The sequence below is a fragment of the Physeter macrocephalus genome, chromosome 14 (assembly GCF_002837175.3).
Source record: "Physeter macrocephalus isolate SW-GA chromosome 14, ASM283717v5, whole genome shotgun sequence".
Lineage (NCBI taxonomy): Eukaryota > Metazoa > Chordata > Mammalia > Artiodactyla > Physeteridae > Physeter > Physeter macrocephalus.
The window spans coordinates 103,056,328-103,075,434 of NC_041227.1; the positions used below are offsets into that span (position 1 = coordinate 103,056,328).

The 19,107-nt window shown below is 39.9% G+C and overlaps 1 protein-coding gene across 1 annotated transcript in view; it reads right to left on the reverse strand.

The window, feature by feature from the left end:
- Positions 1-17,825, reverse strand: part of GDPD1 (glycerophosphodiester phosphodiesterase domain containing 1) — a 49,375-nt gene extending 31,550 nt beyond the window's left edge. The window contains exons 1-2 of the mRNA XM_007106027.4: positions 17,610-17,825; positions 7,551-7,593 (exon numbers count right to left, since the gene is read on the reverse strand). Of these exons, the coding sequence (XP_007106089.1) occupies positions 7,551-7,593; positions 17,610-17,751 (185 nt within the window). The 5' untranslated portion in view covers positions 17,752-17,825. The remainder of the gene's footprint in view (positions 1-7,550; positions 7,594-17,609) is intronic.
- Between the last annotated feature and the right edge of the window lie 1,282 nt (positions 17,826-19,107).

Here is a 19,107-nt window from a genome sequence, read left to right on the forward strand (position 1 = left end):
CGTACCACAAAAAAAAAAAACAAAACCATGTACAAGATTATTTCACACATCATGGATGAATCTTACAGATATAAATTGAAAGAAAGAAAAGCCAGAGACAAAAGTGTAAATACAGTATGATGATATTTATGTTATCAGGAACGGACAAAATCAATCTATTGTAATAGAAACTAAAATAATGGTTATCTAGGGGAAAGGAGTACAGGCTGAGAAAGGTCACAAGGGTGCCTTCAGGTGTGCTAGAAATGTTCTATATTTTTATCTGGGGGGTGGTCACAAAGGTGTATACATATATTAAAATTCTTTGGGCTGGGCACTTAAGATTTGTGCATATTACTGAATGTATATTATACATACTACAACAGCAGTTTTTTAAAAAGTCTTTCTTCTTCTCCTTATCTGCTAACTCTTATTTCAGATGTAAACTTAAAAACTACCGCTTTGGGCTTCCCTGGTGGTGCAGTGGTTGAGAGTCCGCCTGCCAATGCAGGGGACACGGGTTCGTGCCCCGGTCCGGGAAGATCCCACATGCCGAGGAGCGGCTGGGCCCGTGAGCCATGGCCGCTGAGCCTGCGTGTCCGGAGCCTGTGCTCTGCAACGGGAGAGGCCACAACAGGGAGAGGCCACAAGAGTGAGAGGCCCATGTACTGCAAAAACAAAACAAAACAAAACAAAAAACTACCACTTCAGGATACCTTCCCTAATCCCCTGACCCCAGACTGGATTTTGTAGCCTGTCTACCAGTTATTTGCCAAATTGCCAGGACTTCCTGTAGCACCTGTGTTTACTGTGTCAGAGTACTTACCACACTGTTTTGAATACATCTATTTATCTTCCCCTACTTGTCCAATTAGACAGGTGCTCTTTGACGAAAGGGTTTGTGGACTATGGCTTGTTTAGTATTGTAAACAAGTGACTACACATGGGGCTGGGCACAGCAGGTACTCCATAAGTTTTTGGGTTTTTTTTACTTTTTTAAAATATTTTTTTAATTATTATTTTTGGCTGTGTCAGGTCTTTGCTGAGGCATGTGGGATCCTTTTTTTTGCAGCGCGCGGGCTTTTCATTGCAGCACGTGGGCTTCTCTCTAGTTGTGGCATGCGGGTTTTCTCTCTCTGGTTGTCATACACGGGCTCCAGAGCACGTGGGCTCTGTAGTTTGTGGCATGTGGGCTCTCTAGTTGAGGCACGCAGGCTCAGTAGTTGTGGCGCGAGGGCTTACTTGCCCCGCGGCATGTGGGATCTTAGTTCCCCGACCAGGGATCAGACCCACGTCCCCTGCATTGGAAGGCGGATTTCTTAACCACTGTTCCACCAGGGAAGTCCCATGTATTTGTTAAATATTGAATTAATGAATGAAAAGAGATAGCTCTCTGTATATGTAAAATGCCTACACAGCACTTTATGTTTGTTTTGTTGTTGTTGTTTTTGTTTTTTGGCTGCGCCGCATGCAGGATCTTAGTTTCCTGACCAGGGATCAAACCCGTGCCCCCTGCAGTGGAAGAGAGGAGTCTTAAACACTGGACCTCCAGGGAAGTACCTTGTTTGTTTGTTTGTTTTTGTAAGCACTTTATGTATCAATTACCACCAATGACATTTCAAGATGAAAAAAAAAGTAAACATGGGTGCGGCAGGGAGAGAGTTTTAGAAAGAAACTTTTACTTTTTTAAAATTCAGGAATGGAAAGAATAAGAGCTGGGGTGAGCAGAGTGAGAAAGCAGGAATGAGAAAATGTAAAAGTAGATAAACTACAGTTTGTGTAATATATTCCTATACGTTCAAATTGTTTCCTATAAGGTGGAAACAATTTGAAATGGAAATGACTTCCTATAAGGTCATGTCTCTACAACTAGATACTAAATTCCTAATGAGGAAGGTATCTGTCTGTTCCATATTTTCCAACGTTCACGATGTTGGGCATATTGCAGGTATTCACACATTTCTAAATGAGCAGAGGGGCTTCCCAGGTGGCACTGTGGCTAAGAATCCGCCTGCCAATGCAGGGGGCAGGGGTTTGAGCCCTGGTCCGGGAAGATCCCACATGCCGCGGAGCAACTAAGCCCGTAAGCCACAACTACTGAGCCTGTGCTCTAGAGCCCGCGAGCCATGACTACTGAAGCCTGTGCACCTAGAGCCCGTGCTCCGCAACAAGAGAAGCCACTGCAGTGAGAAGCCTGCGCACCACAACGAAGAGTAGCCCCTGCTCGCGGCAACTAGAGAAAGCCCGCATGCATAAAAGAAGACCCAATGCAGCCAAAAATTAATTAATTAATTAATTAAAAATAAATGAGCAGAATGAAGCCATGTTTTGGTTATCAATGTCTATGAACATTTTAAATTTTAATTAATTATCATCCAGCTAGCACCTAAATGTTCATCAATGATAATCCATAGCCATAGTAAGTACCATACTTCAAAGAATCAAGTATTCACTTTATTCAATGAAGTTGTTATTCCAACAGTGGAATGTCATTGTTGAATCTAAATGAAAAAAAAAAGTAGGTATGGTATGATCCCATTGATAAAGTGTCTGTGTGTGTGTGTATACATATATGTATGTGTATATATATATATATATATATATATATGCCTGACAAAATTTATCTTTGGAGCCAACCACTTCGGAATTTTCTCATACTTGGTCTCTTCTGATGATCCAAGCCCATCAGAATCCCACTCCAAAAGACCCAATGGCCACGTGCTGCCTTGTGCCAAAGTCCCATACTGCTCCCCTACTTCTCCTTAAATTATCTTCCCTTTCACTGTTCTGATTATCACCAGTTGTTAGAGGAAAACAAACAAACTTGGCTCCTTAATGTAATTCTTACTAAGATGTAAATAACTGTTAACTGTACATGTCCTCTTCTAAAGGACATCCACCTTTAAAAGAGATTGTTTGCCAATTGTGTGTTTGCTAGAACCACAAATGTGTAAAAATAAAATCCAAAAATAGGCAAATAAGGACTTCCCTGGTGGCCCAGTGGGTAAGACCCCGTGCTCCCAGTGCAAGGGGCCCGGGTTCGATCCCTGGTCAGGGAACTAGATCCCACATGCATGCCGCAACCAAGAGTCTGCATGCTGCAACTAAGACCCAGCACAGCCAAAATATATAATAAATAAATATAAAATGTTAAAAAAACACACAAATAGGCAAATAAAAATAGGTTTTAAGTTGATAGAATTATTTTTCTGTATTTTAAAATTTCCTTGAATATTGTTAAACTGTGTTTAGTTTTTTTAAAAAAAGAATAAAAAATGTAGACACTGTAAGCGACATATAGAGCCAGCAAACAGTTTTAAAATAAAATTCTAAGATTCTTTATATAGCTTAAAAAAAAATTGGTACTGTTGCTACTGCTGATTTTTGGTCACATACATGTCTTTTGTTTTTGTTCTGGTTTTGTATGAGTGTGTAAAGGAGGGTAAGGGCAGGGGTTATCTATATTTTCCTGTATTTAAAAAAAATTATACATATTACCTAAAATCTTTCTAAGTATGAAGTTTGCCTTTAGCTGAAATGTTGGATATTTTTAGAAATGTTTAGGAATTATTAAAAAATTTTTCTATTTATTGTATGTTTATCTCTTATTAACAAGCTAATAAGTAAAAATTTAGAACAATAGTAAGTGTATCTAGGACAATTTGTAAATTATTCTAATAAAATTATCTCAAATTGATACACAAATAGCTAGAACTGGACAAGAAAACTTTTTTTTTATCACTTTGGCCTTCAAATTTTTCCATAAATAACAATATGCATCTACTTCAACTGAAACACCAAACATTGTATAGTTGCATTTCTGATAAGCTGATGACAAACATAGAAAAAAGTTAGGGAAGCCAAGCCTTCAACATTTCCAGAAAAAGAAATAAAAACTCTGGCTCTAAAAGAAGAAGTGAAATTACTTCAAACTTCACAAAAACAATGCATCATACCTTAAAACAGACTCTATGTTAAAGAATTTATTTGAATCTCATTTATTCCTCAAAACATTGAGGTTGTATTATTATTCCCATTTCAGAGATGATATAATTAGTATTGCATTAATTAGAGATTCTAAAGAATTTTATCATGAGAATCAGGTCACTGATTAATTACTGTGTCTGCCAACTTATACTTGCAGCTATTGCTAATACAATTTGTATCTTTCTCTAAGCATTCATGGTAATACTACAGGGATCAAATTGTCTTATGGGTATTTACAAAGGCAGCCTGGTTTAATAACCTAGTTTTATTAGCTCTTAAGAACCAGATTTTACATACTCAGGGGCTTAGTGACTCTGTGAGTGTGTGTGTGTGTGTGTGTGTGTGTGTGTGTGTGTGTATCTCTGTAGTACAATTCCTTAGTTTTTGGTTCCATGTTTATTATGAACGGGAATCTGTCTCTGTCTTCTGTTAAAATTCTGCTTTTTTTTTTAATTGGAGTTTAGTTGCTTAACAATATTGTGTTAGTTTATACTGTACAGCAAAGTGAATCAGCTATATGTATACATATGTCCCCTTTTTTTGGATTTGCTTCTCATTTAGGTCACCACAGAGCACTGAGTAAAGTTCCCTGCGCTATACAGTAGGCTCTCATTAGTTATCTATTTTATACATAGTATCAATAGTGTATATATGTCAATCCCAATCTTCCAATTTATCCACCACCCAATATTCTGCTTTGTTCTTGAGTGCCGCATTCCATATATCATTCAGGAAGTTATTAGTGAGAACCTATTAGCACCAGAGCTAAATGTTAGGGATTGAGAAATCAATAAGGAAAGATTCTGGCTCCCAAGGAATCCCAGAAGAGCCACACTCATAACTTAAGGTGTCTGTGAAATTATTTTATAAAGCACATTAAAGAACTTTTATAAATTGTGAGATGTAACCATTTCTCTGTGTCAGTACTAATTACTTCTTTAGCCCTACTATAATGTAATGAATATATAATGAATTAATTTTCCATGCATTCTTAAGGTTCTTTCAATTTTCTAGATGTATCTTGTCCACATACCATCACATCTTAACCTCAAACATTTCACGTTTTTTAAATAGCTTCTTCCTCTCCACCAAATGATAGCTCTTCTAATCCTGGTATCTTTTCAATTTTCTAGTTAATCTTAACTAGGCTTCCCACACCAACTATTTATACTTTCTCTAATATCATCTTCACCTCCATGTCATAATATACATGCTTTGTGAAGTATATGTCTAACCGTATATATAAATAAGATCTAAGTTTTAGCTGCTCATTGTATTTTTTACTATCCCTCCTTCAACTATAAATCCTTTCAAGCATATACCATAATTAAGCAGCGTCTGTCTTTTGCCAATTAAGTATTATAACTCTTTATCTTTTTAGTATACAGTACCTTAAAAATAGTACGCTTAAACAATTTTTTTCTTGTTGTCCATGAAGTAGGCATATTAAAAAAAAAAAAACTTTCTAAGTGTCCTAGCAGTTAAATAGAATATTTATAAATGAAAATAAAGTACAATTTAAAAAACTACTTATTAGGGCTTCCCTGGTGGCGCAGTGGTTGAGAGTCCGCCTGCCGATGCGGGGTACACGGGTTCGTGCCCTGGTCCGGGAAGATCCCACATGCCGCGGAGCGGCTGGGCCCGTGAGCCATGGCCGCTGGGCCTGCGCGTCCGGAGCCTGCGCTCCGCAACGGGAGAGGCCACAACAGTGAGAGGCCCGCGTAGCACAAAAAAAAAACCCCAAAAAACTACTTATTGAAAGTAAGAGCACTGATGCATAAGACAAAACAAAATCATCACCACCACCACCAACAACAAAAAATTTAAGTTTAAAATTAAAGCCTATTTGATTTAGGTTTTCTGTAAATTTCAAAGTCAATTAGCAAACAGCCTTACAAATAAATATATCTAATAAACACTAATAATAACATAAGGAAGAGTTGCTTTCTTCTTTTAAAGTACCAGAAAAACCTCCAAAAAACTAAAGTTATAGAAAGCTACCACATGATAGAGAAGACTGTAGTACTCTTCAGTAGTTACTGCTTGAACAAAAAAATATAAAAACAAACTTCTTGAAGACAGGAAATGAAATTTTGTATCTAGCAAGTAAAAACCATCTAAATTATTCTTTGAATATCAAAAACTTTTTCAGAGGATCAAAGTCTTCAAAGATAAAAAACATTTAGGTACCATCCTTAGAAATAATGTATTATACAAATGTACCATCCTTAGAAATAGCTTAATTTCATAAATAAGGGTGTTTGGTAAAGATTTAGCAAAAAAATATATATGGAGAAAAACTTACAAAATAATATACTTTTACATAAAGGAATGCTAAAAACCACTCAAAGTTATGAGCAGTTTTTCCCCAAGTAATATATATTACTACATCACAGGCAAAAAATATTGGATAAATGATAGTGAATGAGGGTGTGAGTGGGTATGCATATGTGTGTGTATATCACAGTGAAAATTGTTCACATAAAATTAAATATATTTTGCTATAGTAGCTAGCTACATAATCTCAGTAGAGAAGATAACAAGGTAATTTAAATTAAATTATTCTGTTTCACAGTCAGTGACAGGAGGAAAGATTTTGCATTTAGAGCTGTAAGAGACTTGAGATTACAGTCAAAAGGCATCATATTATAGAACAAAAAGAGGAAGCAATGACAAATATAGGAGGATAGGATTTAGACAAAACTAGACTATGGAAAAGCAGTACCTTGGGACCTGATAACAGGAACAATAATCTCTAAAGTGTCTTTGAATGATGAGAAGCAGAACAAAAACTTAAGCCAAATTATCCTGATTTATTGGCCCCAATTACATACATAAAAATGGCTCAAAACTTACATAAGAAAATATTTTTCTTACTAAATATGGATAGTAATGTTTTTCATGGGAGTTAACTTATCACATTCCCCGTCTTATTTTTCAGGGAACAGAAAACAGTGTTCGCACCATTACCACAGACTGATGATAATCATTCACTCTAAGACAAAGAAGAAGGTATCAATCAGCTTCCATTCCTGTGTCTCCTGCTGCTTCTCTGTGAGGTGCTCTAAAAGACATCTATATGAAATATGAATAATTTAAAAATTGAAAAAAAAATTTACCTTATTTAAAAAAATAAGATCAACACTCCTAAGGCTTCAAAGAAGAAAGACCAGATGACAGCTTGACCTGATCTGTGGAAGAATTACTGAGTAGACACATAATCCTACTCATAAATAACAGCCAATGTAACAGTGTTTTCATTTTCTCCTTTTCTCTTTCTCTCTGAGGCTAATTAGCATTACACACAGTATGTGCCTTGTTACAAATGTCTTCTTTCAGCTTTGGAACTATAGTATCTTTTGATTACCCAAAACTCTGATCTAGTTTTTCAGTTATGCAGAAGCCAAACACTCTTTGTAACACTTCAGACTAACTAAAAAAAAAAAAAAAAAAAAAAAGCCATTTTAATAAAATAGAAACAACTATCACAAGCGGATGCTACATGTGTACTATCCTCACTTGGTGAATCATCATCACTTTAAAGATAAACTGTAAAAGAAAAGAATACCTTTTTATATACTTACTGCTGAAAGGCTGCCATTGTATTCTCCAAATTTTCTCCAGCACCTGTGAAAACATTAAATTGAAGCTAATTTGAACATTTTATTTTTCCAGAAATTCACCTAAAAAAATACATCAAATTAATCATGATGTTTGTATATTATGTAGACATTACAAGTGTTTTAAAGAATGTAGTGGTATTTTGAATTGTTTTTAGCTGCACCAAGAAGAATCAAAGATCAAAACACAGCCTCAGCAACGCAGGAGGGTTACAAGAACCTAAACATGATTTTTAAGCTATAACAGAAAAGACAGAGGAGGACTTGCACATATACACCTCCTCAGGGTTAAAATGTCTCTCCTCTGGATCCCCACAGTCTCTCATGCATCTCTCTACTAAGGCATTTATCATATTTATAGCATAAAGTGTTTACCCATCTCTTTCCTCCCTTTCCCATTAATTACTTAAAAGAAGTGACTGTTTTAGTCATCTTGGCTGAGGGTAGTATAGTGTAGTAGGTGAGGGTGGGGCTCTGGAGTTCGGATCTCTGCTCTCAAGTCTGTTTGATACTTGTGTGACCTTGGGAAAATTACCTCACCTTTCTGTGGCTGAGCTTCCCTACCTGTAAGAATGAGGAGGGGCTTCCCTGGTGGTCCAGTGGCTAAGACTCCATACTCCCAATGCAGGGGGCCTGGGTTCAATCTCTGGTCAGGGAACTAGATCCCACATGCATGCCACAACTAAGAGCTAACATGATGCAACTAAGACCTGGAGCAACCTAAATAAATATTCTTAAAAAAAACAAAAGAGAAGAAAAACCCAAATTAGCTTTTCCTACAAAAATACTAACTACAAAGAGAAAAAGAGTAACTTGACAACGGAAAAGTCTGGCAGACACCACTTTCACCAAGTAATCAAAGTCAACATCATTAGCTCCTTCAAGCTGACTTCTGTGTCCTTTTAATTTCCTTGCTTTTTGGTACAATAAACAATCCGTTTGGGAATTCCCTGGCAGTCCAGTGGTTAAGACTCCGTGTTTTCACTGCTGAGGGCACGGAACTAAGATCTTGCAAGCCGCGTGCAGTGGGGGGGAAAATTCACTTCTCAACTCCTCTGTGAAGCACTTTTTAAAAAAATTACTTCAGATTACAATGATTCTTATTACAGTCAAGAGTTAATGCCTTAAACTAGCAGTTCCGAACCATTTTGGTCTCAGGACTCTTACTGAGTACCTCAGAAAGCTTTTTTATTTTTTAAACATATATTTTTAAAATTAATTAATTTATTTATTTTTGGCTGCGATGGGTCTTCGTTGCTGCACGCAGGCTTTCTCTAGATGTGGCGAGCAGGGGCTACTCTTCTTTGCGATGTGCGGGCTTCTCATTGCGGTGGCTTGTCTTGTTGCGGAGCATGGGCTCTAGGCGCGCGGGCTTCGGTAGTTGTGGCATGTAGGCTCAGTAGTTATGGCACAGGGGCTTAGTTGCTCTGCGGAATGTGGGATCTTCCCGGACCAGGGCTCGAACCCGTGTCCCCAGCATTGGCAGGATTCTTAACCACTGCGCCACCAGGGAAGTCCCTCAAAGAGCTTTTGATTATGTGGGTTATATCCATTAATAATTACATATTAGGGCTTCCCTGGTGGCGCAGTGGTTGAGAGTCTGCCTGCTGATGCAGGGGACACGGGTTCGTGCCCCCGTCCGGGAAGATCCCACATGCCACGGAGCGGCTGGACCCGTGAGCCATGGCCGCTGAGCCTGCGCGTCCGGAGTCTGTGCTCCGCAACGGGAGAGGCCACAGCGGTGAGAGGCCAGCGTACCGCAAAAAAAAAAAAAAATTAAAAAAAAAATGTGAGTGCATGATGATGAGGAATACGATGGCTACTAGTACATTTGGTACCAGTATTTTCATTTGTGCTAAAGCAACAGCAGTTTTACCGACTACTGCTTTTGCACCATCAGTGCAAATGTCAACAAGGTGAAAAAGGTAAGTAATGTCTTATGAAAATAATTTTGACCTTGTAGACCCATGAAAGGTCTTGGGGACTCCCAGGAGTCCACAGACCATACTCTGAAAACCACTGTCTTAAATAATCAATGATCAGGGCTTCCCTGGTGGCGCAGTGGTTAACAATCCGCCTGCCAATGCAGGGGACATGGGTTCGAGCCCTGGTCCGGGAAGATCCCACATGCCACGGAGCAACTAAGCCGGTGCACCACAACTATTGAGCCTGCGCTCTAGAGCCCGCGTGCCGCAACTACTGAAGCCTGCGCGCCTAGAGCCCGTGCTCTGCAACAAGAGAAGCCACCGCAGTGAGAAGCCCGGGCACCACAAGGAAGAGTAGCCCCCGCTGGCTGCAACTAGAGAAAGCCCGTGCGCAGCAACAAAGACCCAACGCAGCCAAAAATAAAATAAATAAATTTTTAAAAAAATCAATGATCAGAAAAGTCAGAGGAGTGGTCACCTCTGGGGATGGAGAAGGATAGACTGGGAAGGGAACCAAGGGAATCTTATGGGATTCTAGAAATGTTCTATATCTTGATCTGAGTAAATGGCTACCTGGATGTACACATATATTAACAAAGATATTAAGCTGTACACTTAAGGTTAGTGCTACCACATGTATGCTATGCATAAATGTTTGTTCAAAAAGCCTTTATTTCTAAGTCCTATGTTTTTTATATTCTGGTACACCACCTAAACCCTGAGAAGGCTTTTTGAAGGCAAGTATTGAGAGGAACATCTATCCCCAGCTACCTGTTCCCACCTAGTGAAGGAAAATTCCACTCTAGTCCGCAAGGAGGGAAAAGAATGGAAGGAACACTTTTAACCCTTCTTTATTCCCTCATTTACTCCTCCCCATGGGAGCAGAAGCGATGTAGGAGAAAGAGCTGTCCGTCCATCTGTGACTCAGTCCTTCATAGTCCCCTTAATTTGGAGTGGCCCACCCTCAGAAGGAACAAAATTTCTGCTCAGTGCAGCATGCGGGATCTTAGTTCCCCGAGTCCCTTGCAGTGGAAGCACAGAGTCTTAACCACTGGACTGCCAGGGAAGTCCCATACCTCTATCTTTCTGATGCATGCATTTTATTTCTAAGTTGGTTCTAAAGTTGGGATGGGAAAGTAAGCCTTCTCAAATTTCAATAGCAAGGGCTTTGTAATATACAAGTGTTAGAATATTCCACAAAACAGTGTTCAACAAATATTTATTAAGTTTGAAACGATATGATATTTGTTTCAAAATAATACAGGTGAGAAGAATGGGCAGGGATACAGATGAGTTGATAATTGTTTGAATCTGAGTGATAGAGTCTTACTACTTTTGTATGTGATTAAAATGTGCCATAGTAAAAAGTTCAAAAGATACTTATAGTTTGCTCTTTTTGTTTTGAGGGAAAGGAGTTAGGAAAAATATAAAATAGAGATTCAGAAATCTGAAATAAATTTCCCCACAGTTAATATAATTTTTACTACTAATATTTACATTCAAAGTCTACCGGTTTGTCTTTTGTCTCCTTTCCATATTAATTTTATTTGTAATTCATTTAAACCTAAGAGCTTAAGCATGCAAACATTATTACTTAAGATCTTTGATCTACTTTATAAGTTTATGAAATAGCCAGTACTAAATAAAATAAAATATTGAAAAGGTGGTCAAGATATTAATAATTAATAGAAGCTAGATACTGTGCTTAGCACTCTATATATTATTTCATTAAAATGCCCACAACTGGGCTTCCCTGGTGGCGCAGTGGTTGAGAGTCCGCCTGCCGATGCGGGGGACACGGGTTCGTGCCCCGGTCCGGGAAGATCCCACATGCCGCGGAGCGGCTGGGCCCGTGAGCCACGGCCGCTGAACCTGCGCGTCCGGAGCCTGTGCTCCGCAATGGGAGAGGCCACAGCAGCGAGAGGCTCGCGTACCGCAAAAAAAAAAAAAAAAAATGCCCACAACCATGGCAAGATTTCTGGCATCTCCGGAAATAAAATTGGGTAAGATCACATAGCCAACAAGGGGAACTGAATTTCAAACATAAGCAGTATGACTTCAGATCCCACCCTTTTTACAACTAACTATGCTGCAGTTTCTATGCTGCCATTCATATATTTCCTTATTTCAGTTTTACAGATAAGTTACTCATATTGGTCCTTATTTCCATATTCTTATACTTGTTTGTAAAGCTTGAAGATAAATCCCACAATGATAATACCCACAAATTACTTGTTAAGATTCATACGGTGAAAGCCCCGAGAGTAACTAAGGGACTAATTTAAAAGTAGACTAATTTAAAAGTATGCCATTCCTCGCCAAGGAATTATTTGGTAATAGCTCTTCTCTCATGAAATGGTTTGAATTCCTTCTCTTTTCAATTATCATCATATCATTCATAGAGCACATCTGCCGTTAATTTTTCTTTTTCCTCAATAAGCAGCTTAATGCCTGGCTTTGCAAATAACCATTCAACATGTAAACAAAAGTTTGTTAATTAGTTATGAAATTAATTATGAAATGTGGATGAGAATGAGTATCATAGATTTTACATGCTGTCCTACTAGAATTTGTTCATAATTTCTCTGCTTATGTTCCCCTGCCTCCCTCTCCGCCAGTTCTCATTTTTCACTTCTTTGAGAAAGCTTCACTTCCTAATACCATACAAAGGTATATTTCCCAATTTTTCATTCTATGTTAACTTTCCTCTCTTATATAGTGCCTCATAATTACTTTGTGACTGGTTAATTTCTGTTAGGATAGGAAAAGTAAAGGAAACATTCTCTTTTGTATCTTTAATTAGATTTAAATGCTGTAAAGGAAAGAAATGTCTGGTCAGTTTCCTTTTTTACCTCCCAAATGTTTTATATACCAATAAACATTCAACAAACATTGTAGACTTGTTTTACAGTTATCCTCCAACCACCACTATCATTAACATCTTTTGTATACATGCTATATGTGTGTGCGTGTGATGTTTATAAAACCAATAACGAATATGACAATGTGCACCAGCCATAAAAGAACAACTTCCAAATTAAATATTTTCTGATATTGGAAAAGACAGCTTAGTGCAAATAAAACATATTTTAATGTTTGAAGACATAATCTTATATCAACTTAAAATGGAGTTGTTATTAGTAAATCAAGCAACAAAGTAAGCTCCTTCTCCACTTCTAAATTCACTTGTTCATTCAACATTTATAGTGCACCTTGGAAACTATATATGATTTCTATAAGAGCATGAAGAGCTTGTAAGGACTAGAGATGGTATATACAAAAGAGCATTTCTCAATATGCAATCCCTGGAACACTGCGGAATTGTTTCTATATTTCAAGGGGAAAATATTAGTGAAATATATATTTGCAGATATAAGAAAAAAATTAAACACATCAATAGCATAGAAGGATGATATTCAAAGTGTATATTAATACAGTGGCAGCATTTACCAACTAACCACCACATGTGTGCTCTTTTCAATAAGTGGTTTTTGCCATCTTGTCATACTTTCAACTTTTTCTATAACGATATTTAATTTTTCTAATTTTGTAATATGTATAATTTATTTTTTAAATACAGGGAAATATAGATAACCCCTGCTTTTACCCTCCATTTACACACTCATACAAAACCAAAACCAATATACTTCCAGTGACACTCTGAGACTCAAACTGATGCCTCAATTTCCTCCTTGAGCAAACAAAGTTTAGGACTCAGAAGCAGCCAGTGTCCATGAGCAATATTTACCCTCAAACTTATCACCTCCGAAATCAATCTGGCAAAATGCCCAGATTGTGGCAATACTTTGCCTTGCAACCAAGGGTGAAAGATTAAAAGGTAAGGTGAGGATTTTATCAGTTGATGATTTTTGTATTTTTTTTTTTTGTGGTACGCGGGCCTCTCACTGTTGTGGCCTCTCCCATTGTGGAGCACAGGCTCCGGACACGCAGGTTCAACCGCCATGGCTCACGGGCCTAGCCGCTCCACGGCATGTGGGATCTTCCCGGACCGGGGCACGAACCCGTGTCCCCTGCATTGGCAGGCGGACTCTCAACCGCTGTGCCACCAGGGAAGCCCAGTTGATGATTTTTAAAAAAAATTCTTTGGCCACCGAACCCTAATAAATGAATCTCTTTTTTTAAAGCCTGTTGCTTAATTCAATTGGCCCATAGAGATAGCTTAGGGAGTATGAAAAAGTTATTTCCCTGCTATCCTAACTCTAATTAACTCAGTGGGCATCTGAAATATGTGTATATATGGTATGATTCCAAATGTAGTAAAATACGTACTTAAAGGATACACTTCAGGGGACTGCCCTAGTGGTACAGTAGCTAAGACTCCACGCTCCCTGTGCAGTGTGCCCGGGTTCAATCCCTGGTCAGGGGACTAGATCCCCCATGCCACAACTAAGAGTTTGCATGCCACATCTAAAAGATCCCACACACGGCAACGAAGATCCCACGTACGGCAGCTAAGATCTGACAGCCAAATAAATAAATAAAAATAAATATTTTAAAAAAAGAGACATACTTCAAAATGTTAACAGAGATTATGTCTGGATGGTGAGTTTTAGGAACTATTTTTTCTTTTTTCATTTCTATATTTCCCAAATTTTCTACAATGAATATGAGTTACTTATACAATTGTAAAAATATTAATAAAATTCATAATTTCATAGAGAAATTATAAAAATAGCCTTTGAGAGTATGACTTGCTCTCGATTTAACCCAAAGGACACATCTTTGGTCCTATTGGTATTTCATCAATACATTGTAGTTACAAAAAGTGTTCTTTGGTCAAATAGATAAGGAAAGACATGGGAAGTATCTAGCACACAATAGATAATTAGCAGACAGTAAGCTATTATTTTAAGTGTATGTTAGGATCTGAACTGGAGGCTAGAGACCCAAGCATTAATAAAATCTAAAATCTGCCCTTGAGGAACTCATAGTCTAATAAGGGAAGCAGATATCCTATTACAATATAATGTAATACAATGTATGCTTTAATGAGGTAAGAACAAAGCAGGCCTACACCACTTAAATTTTAAAACATTAGAGTATTTTCTACTTTCAAGGACAATCAATCAGTAAAAGGCAAAAGTGTTCATTAAAACTAAAACATTAAGGCTTCCCTGGTGGCGCAGTGGTTGAGAGTCCGCCTGCCGATGCAGGGGACACGGGTTCGTGCCTCGTTCAGGGAAGATCCCCCATGCCGGGGAGCGACTGGGCCCGTGAGCCACGGCCGCTGAGCTTTCGCGTCCGGAGCCTGTGCTCCGCAACGGGAGAGGCCACAACAGTGAGAGGCCCGCGTACCGCAAAAAGCTCCGCAACGGGAGAGGCCACAACAGTGAGAGCCCCGCGTACCGCAAAAAAAAAAAAAAAAAAAAAAAAAAAAACTAAAACATTAAGTATAGGGTAATCTCATTTTTTCTCACTCAGAAGTCCTACTGCAAAATACAAATGTGACCCCCTGTATCCATGCTTATATTTCTAAACAATTTTATGGTGTTCAAAGTGCTTTCTGTACACCTAATCCTCATAACAACCCAAAGAGAAGCAAGGTAAATGGTCTCCATTTATAGATAAGGAAACTAAAACCAAGGCTTATTCCCAAGGTTAACTAGTGATAGGTCCAGAATCTGACTCAGGTGACAGTGTTTTCACAGCAGACATAATATAGTACACAATAAGAGTTTTAAGTTAAAGCAATTCAGATGTATATACTTTATACATATATAATGATCAAAGTTTCAGTCTTGGAATGATCACACATCTGGTTTTCATGAAATATCGGGTATTTGCAGTTAGGGCAATAGAGAATTAGCCCAAATGTTAGTGACATGCATGGAAAAGTTTGCACAGATAACACTGATTGCTGTTATCAGTGTCCAAGACAAAAATAAAAAGCAAGCAGAAGCTGACTGCTTCCTAGTCTATTATTTTCCAGAAACTTAGTATCGTGAGTTACAAAGTGTTTTTTTTAGTAAATATATCCTCTATCACCCTGGATTCAACTGTATTATTTGGCCTACATACTCAACAAAAGCATATTAAGCACTAACACACAGGAATTTACTACAGTGACTTAGGACTGTAATCATATTTCAAGCCTACAGAGTTAAGATTATCTCTTCTAAAATAAAATCTAGATCACCCATAACGACCGTTTAGATAGCTTTTTAGAGGACCTAGTTTTGTTTTGGGTTTTCAGTAAGCACACTTTTCTTTTTTTTAAATCAGTAAATACAACTGCAGAAGGTACTGACTATCTCTACAGTAGGACTACTACCATCGAAAATACTTCTATGGCAACAACTCAAACACTAAGAGTTGTTTTTTTGGCTGTAGTGGTTGAAGGCACGTTAGTAGTCATGTTATCCTACAATTTAACTTAGTATCTATTAAAATACAGGTAAACCAAATAAGAAATAACTTGGCATTTAGCTGGTGATAGATCCCTTAAAACCTTTCACACTTTTCATGAGTAGGAGACTAGCATAACCATTGAAGTCACTCTTTAGTACTATGTGTAACAGATAAAATTATACAGATTTTACAGAAGCATGCTAATGTACTTCTGTGATATTTAAAAGCTTATTCCTGGGACTTCCCTGGTGGCACAGTGGTTAAGAATCCATCTGCCAATGAAGGGGACACGGGTTCGAGCCCTGGTCTGGGAAGATCCCACATGCTGCGGAGCAACTAAGCCTGCGTGCCACAACTACTGAGCCTGCGCTCTAGAGCTCGTGTGCCACAACTACTGAGCCCACGTGCCACAACTACTGAAGCCCGAGCGCCTAGAGCCCGTGGTCCGCAACAAGAGAAGTCACCGCAATGAGAAGCCCGCGCACCGCGTTGAAGCGTAGCTCCCTGCTTGCCACAACTAGAGAAAGCCCGCGGGCAGCAACAAAGACCCAACGCTGCCAATAAATAAATTCATTAAATTTAAAAAAACAAAAAAAACCTTATTCCTGGCCAATTCTTGTTAGCAAAGGAGTCATGGTACTAAATCAAATTTTAGACTGTAAACTCCTAGAATTTTACCATTTCAAGTATTAGACTGTAAATTCCAAGCAATTTTAACCTAGTTTAACATTTATCTCTAAAGAACAAGCTAAAATTGATTGAAACAATCCAATCTCACAACATTTTATACATCATGCTTGGAATGAAATAAAGACATTATTGCACAATAATGAAGAGGCAAAGATTTGGCCTGCTGTCTGGGAAATGAGAGGGTTCGTCTAGGTTCCTTTTGGCAAGACACTGTTCCAAAAGAAACTTCTTTGTTTTCGTCAAACAATACAGTCCTGTCATTAACTAAATCATCTTTTTGTCTTTGGAAATCCACCGGTCACTGCTGGGGTGCAAGGTGGGGTTGGAAAAAAAAACAGGTGCGAGGTTTGCAGCCTTGGGAACCAGGACGCTCCAGTTTCTGTCTCAGTCCAGCCCAAGCTATAACTGTGACCTTGGGACGTGTTCCCGGCTCAGAGACTCGTTTTCCCCCTGTTCTCAATTATCATGCTTAGAATGGGGGGATGGAGGGGTGAATTGGGACCAGCCCCCAGGGACTGCAGATGCCCAGGCTGCACCACGCTCCAGGTTCACGCAGTTCCTCAGCCCTGGAAGCAGTTCGCCCCATCTTCCCACAAGCTCAGCCACTGGCTGTCTCGGAACAAGTCCGTTCCCGGTTCCCCCCTGCGGGGTACCCCCGGCTCGGCCCGGTGCTCCCCACTTGTGCCTCGCTGCTAGGAAGGTACCTTGCGATCATCCTTCCCTCCTCCGAGAAACCTCCATCTACCCTTCATTCTCACCCTGGTCCTTCCTCCTTCTGAGAACCCCTGACATCGCTGCACTCGAGAGGTCCCCACCTTGGCTCTGCCTCAAGACCCCTTTCCTTCCTTCAGGCGACCTCCCCTCCACACTGCCTTCACCTCCGGGGGAGCCCTCTATCCACACACGCCCATCCTTCCTCAAACTCTCACGTATTTCCACCCGCCTGCCTTTTGCGGAGGACCCTCAGCTCTAGTCGTGGTGGGGCAAGGGGGGGGAGCCTCCCCCACCTCCGCCACCTGGTTCTGGGGACCCCTCTCACCTCCGCGGTGAGAGATGTGTTTACTGAGGAATCGTTGCTTCTTTCTCTGGTGCAGCAAGGTCGGGTATTTGAGCAACAAGAAGGAAGTCACCAAGTACCCTCCCAGGGTGGAGAGAAGGTAAAAAGCCGCGGTGGACGACATCTCAGCCACCCTGTGGGAAGTCTCCCACCGCCTGGCCCTCTGAACTCCGCTGAGACGGTCGCAACGGCTGCCGCCAGCTGCTGGGGAGGTCTGCTCGCCCCCAGCCGGTGCCAGCGGTGCAGCGCACTTGCCGGCGCCGGCCCACCACGCAGGCGCAGCCGGACTCTGGCAGCCAAGCAACAAAGGGGCTCCGGCACGCAGGCGCGCCCAGGCTGCAGGGTAGGAGCCGACGAAGGTCCCGGAGCCGGCTTTTGTCACCTAGCTTTGTGGTCCGACTCGCAGCGCAAATTGAGGCGAATGCTTGGAAACCCGCCAGTGCCTTCGCCATCACTCGGACCGAAAAGGCTATTCAAGGATAGCCTTCAGGAAGGCCTGACATAATGAGAAAGTTCACATCAAAAGGGGATGATTCCAGGGCGCGTCTTTAGCTCTAGTCGAAGAAATGCAAAGAACTCTTACCGATGGAGGAGTTAAAGCTTACTGAAAACAAATAATAAACACACCCATTTGTCCAGCCAAGAGAGAATTTTCCCTTTTGTCACACATACCATAAAAGGTACGAGTTTATCAGTCAAGTATTTGAGGGATGGCTCCTCTCATCTCGCATTTTACTGTTAAAATGCAAACCTCATGCCTTGTACGCGATAGGCAGTCAAATGTTTGTTGACTTACAAGTCCGTTTAAAATAAGTTAACGTTGACAAGGTTATAGGTTATAACTTAAAAGTCTTGGGAAGACTGGAAACTGAATTTCCTTTCATCCCATACAAACTACTAATTCTAAGAGCCACATTTAAGTGCAAAAGAATTAACCCAGGGCTGAGGGAGAAACTTTGGCCTTTAGAACAGGTCTCTCACAGAAGTAGAATGCAGAGTGATTATTTAAAATCATGTGATTCTTGACTCCGGCCTTAAGCAAATTTCTTTCTTCTGTTTTCTTAGCTGTAAAATGAGGAAATTTTTTTACTAAATGCTAACTTCCAACCCACACATTCTGTTCATAATGACTTCCCAAAGATTCTAGCTTCCTTTAAGAAGAGTAAATAAAATTTAGAGGATTCTTGAAAACAAGGGCCTTCATTAGATTTTAAAAAGTTGTAGAGAAAGACTTTTGCATCCGTTTACCATCACAGTAGTCTTATTTCTTGGTCTAACACCAAGATACGCAAAGAAATGATAAAACCTTTGTAGAAGAAAGAGAACTAAGTATAAAAATTTCCACGTACAGGGCTTCCCTGGTGGCGCAGTGGTTGAGAGTCCGCCTGCCGATGCAGGGGACGCGGGTTCGTGCCCCGGTCCGGGAGGATCCCACATGCCGCGGAGTGGCTGGGCCCGTGAGCCATGGCGGCTGAGCCTG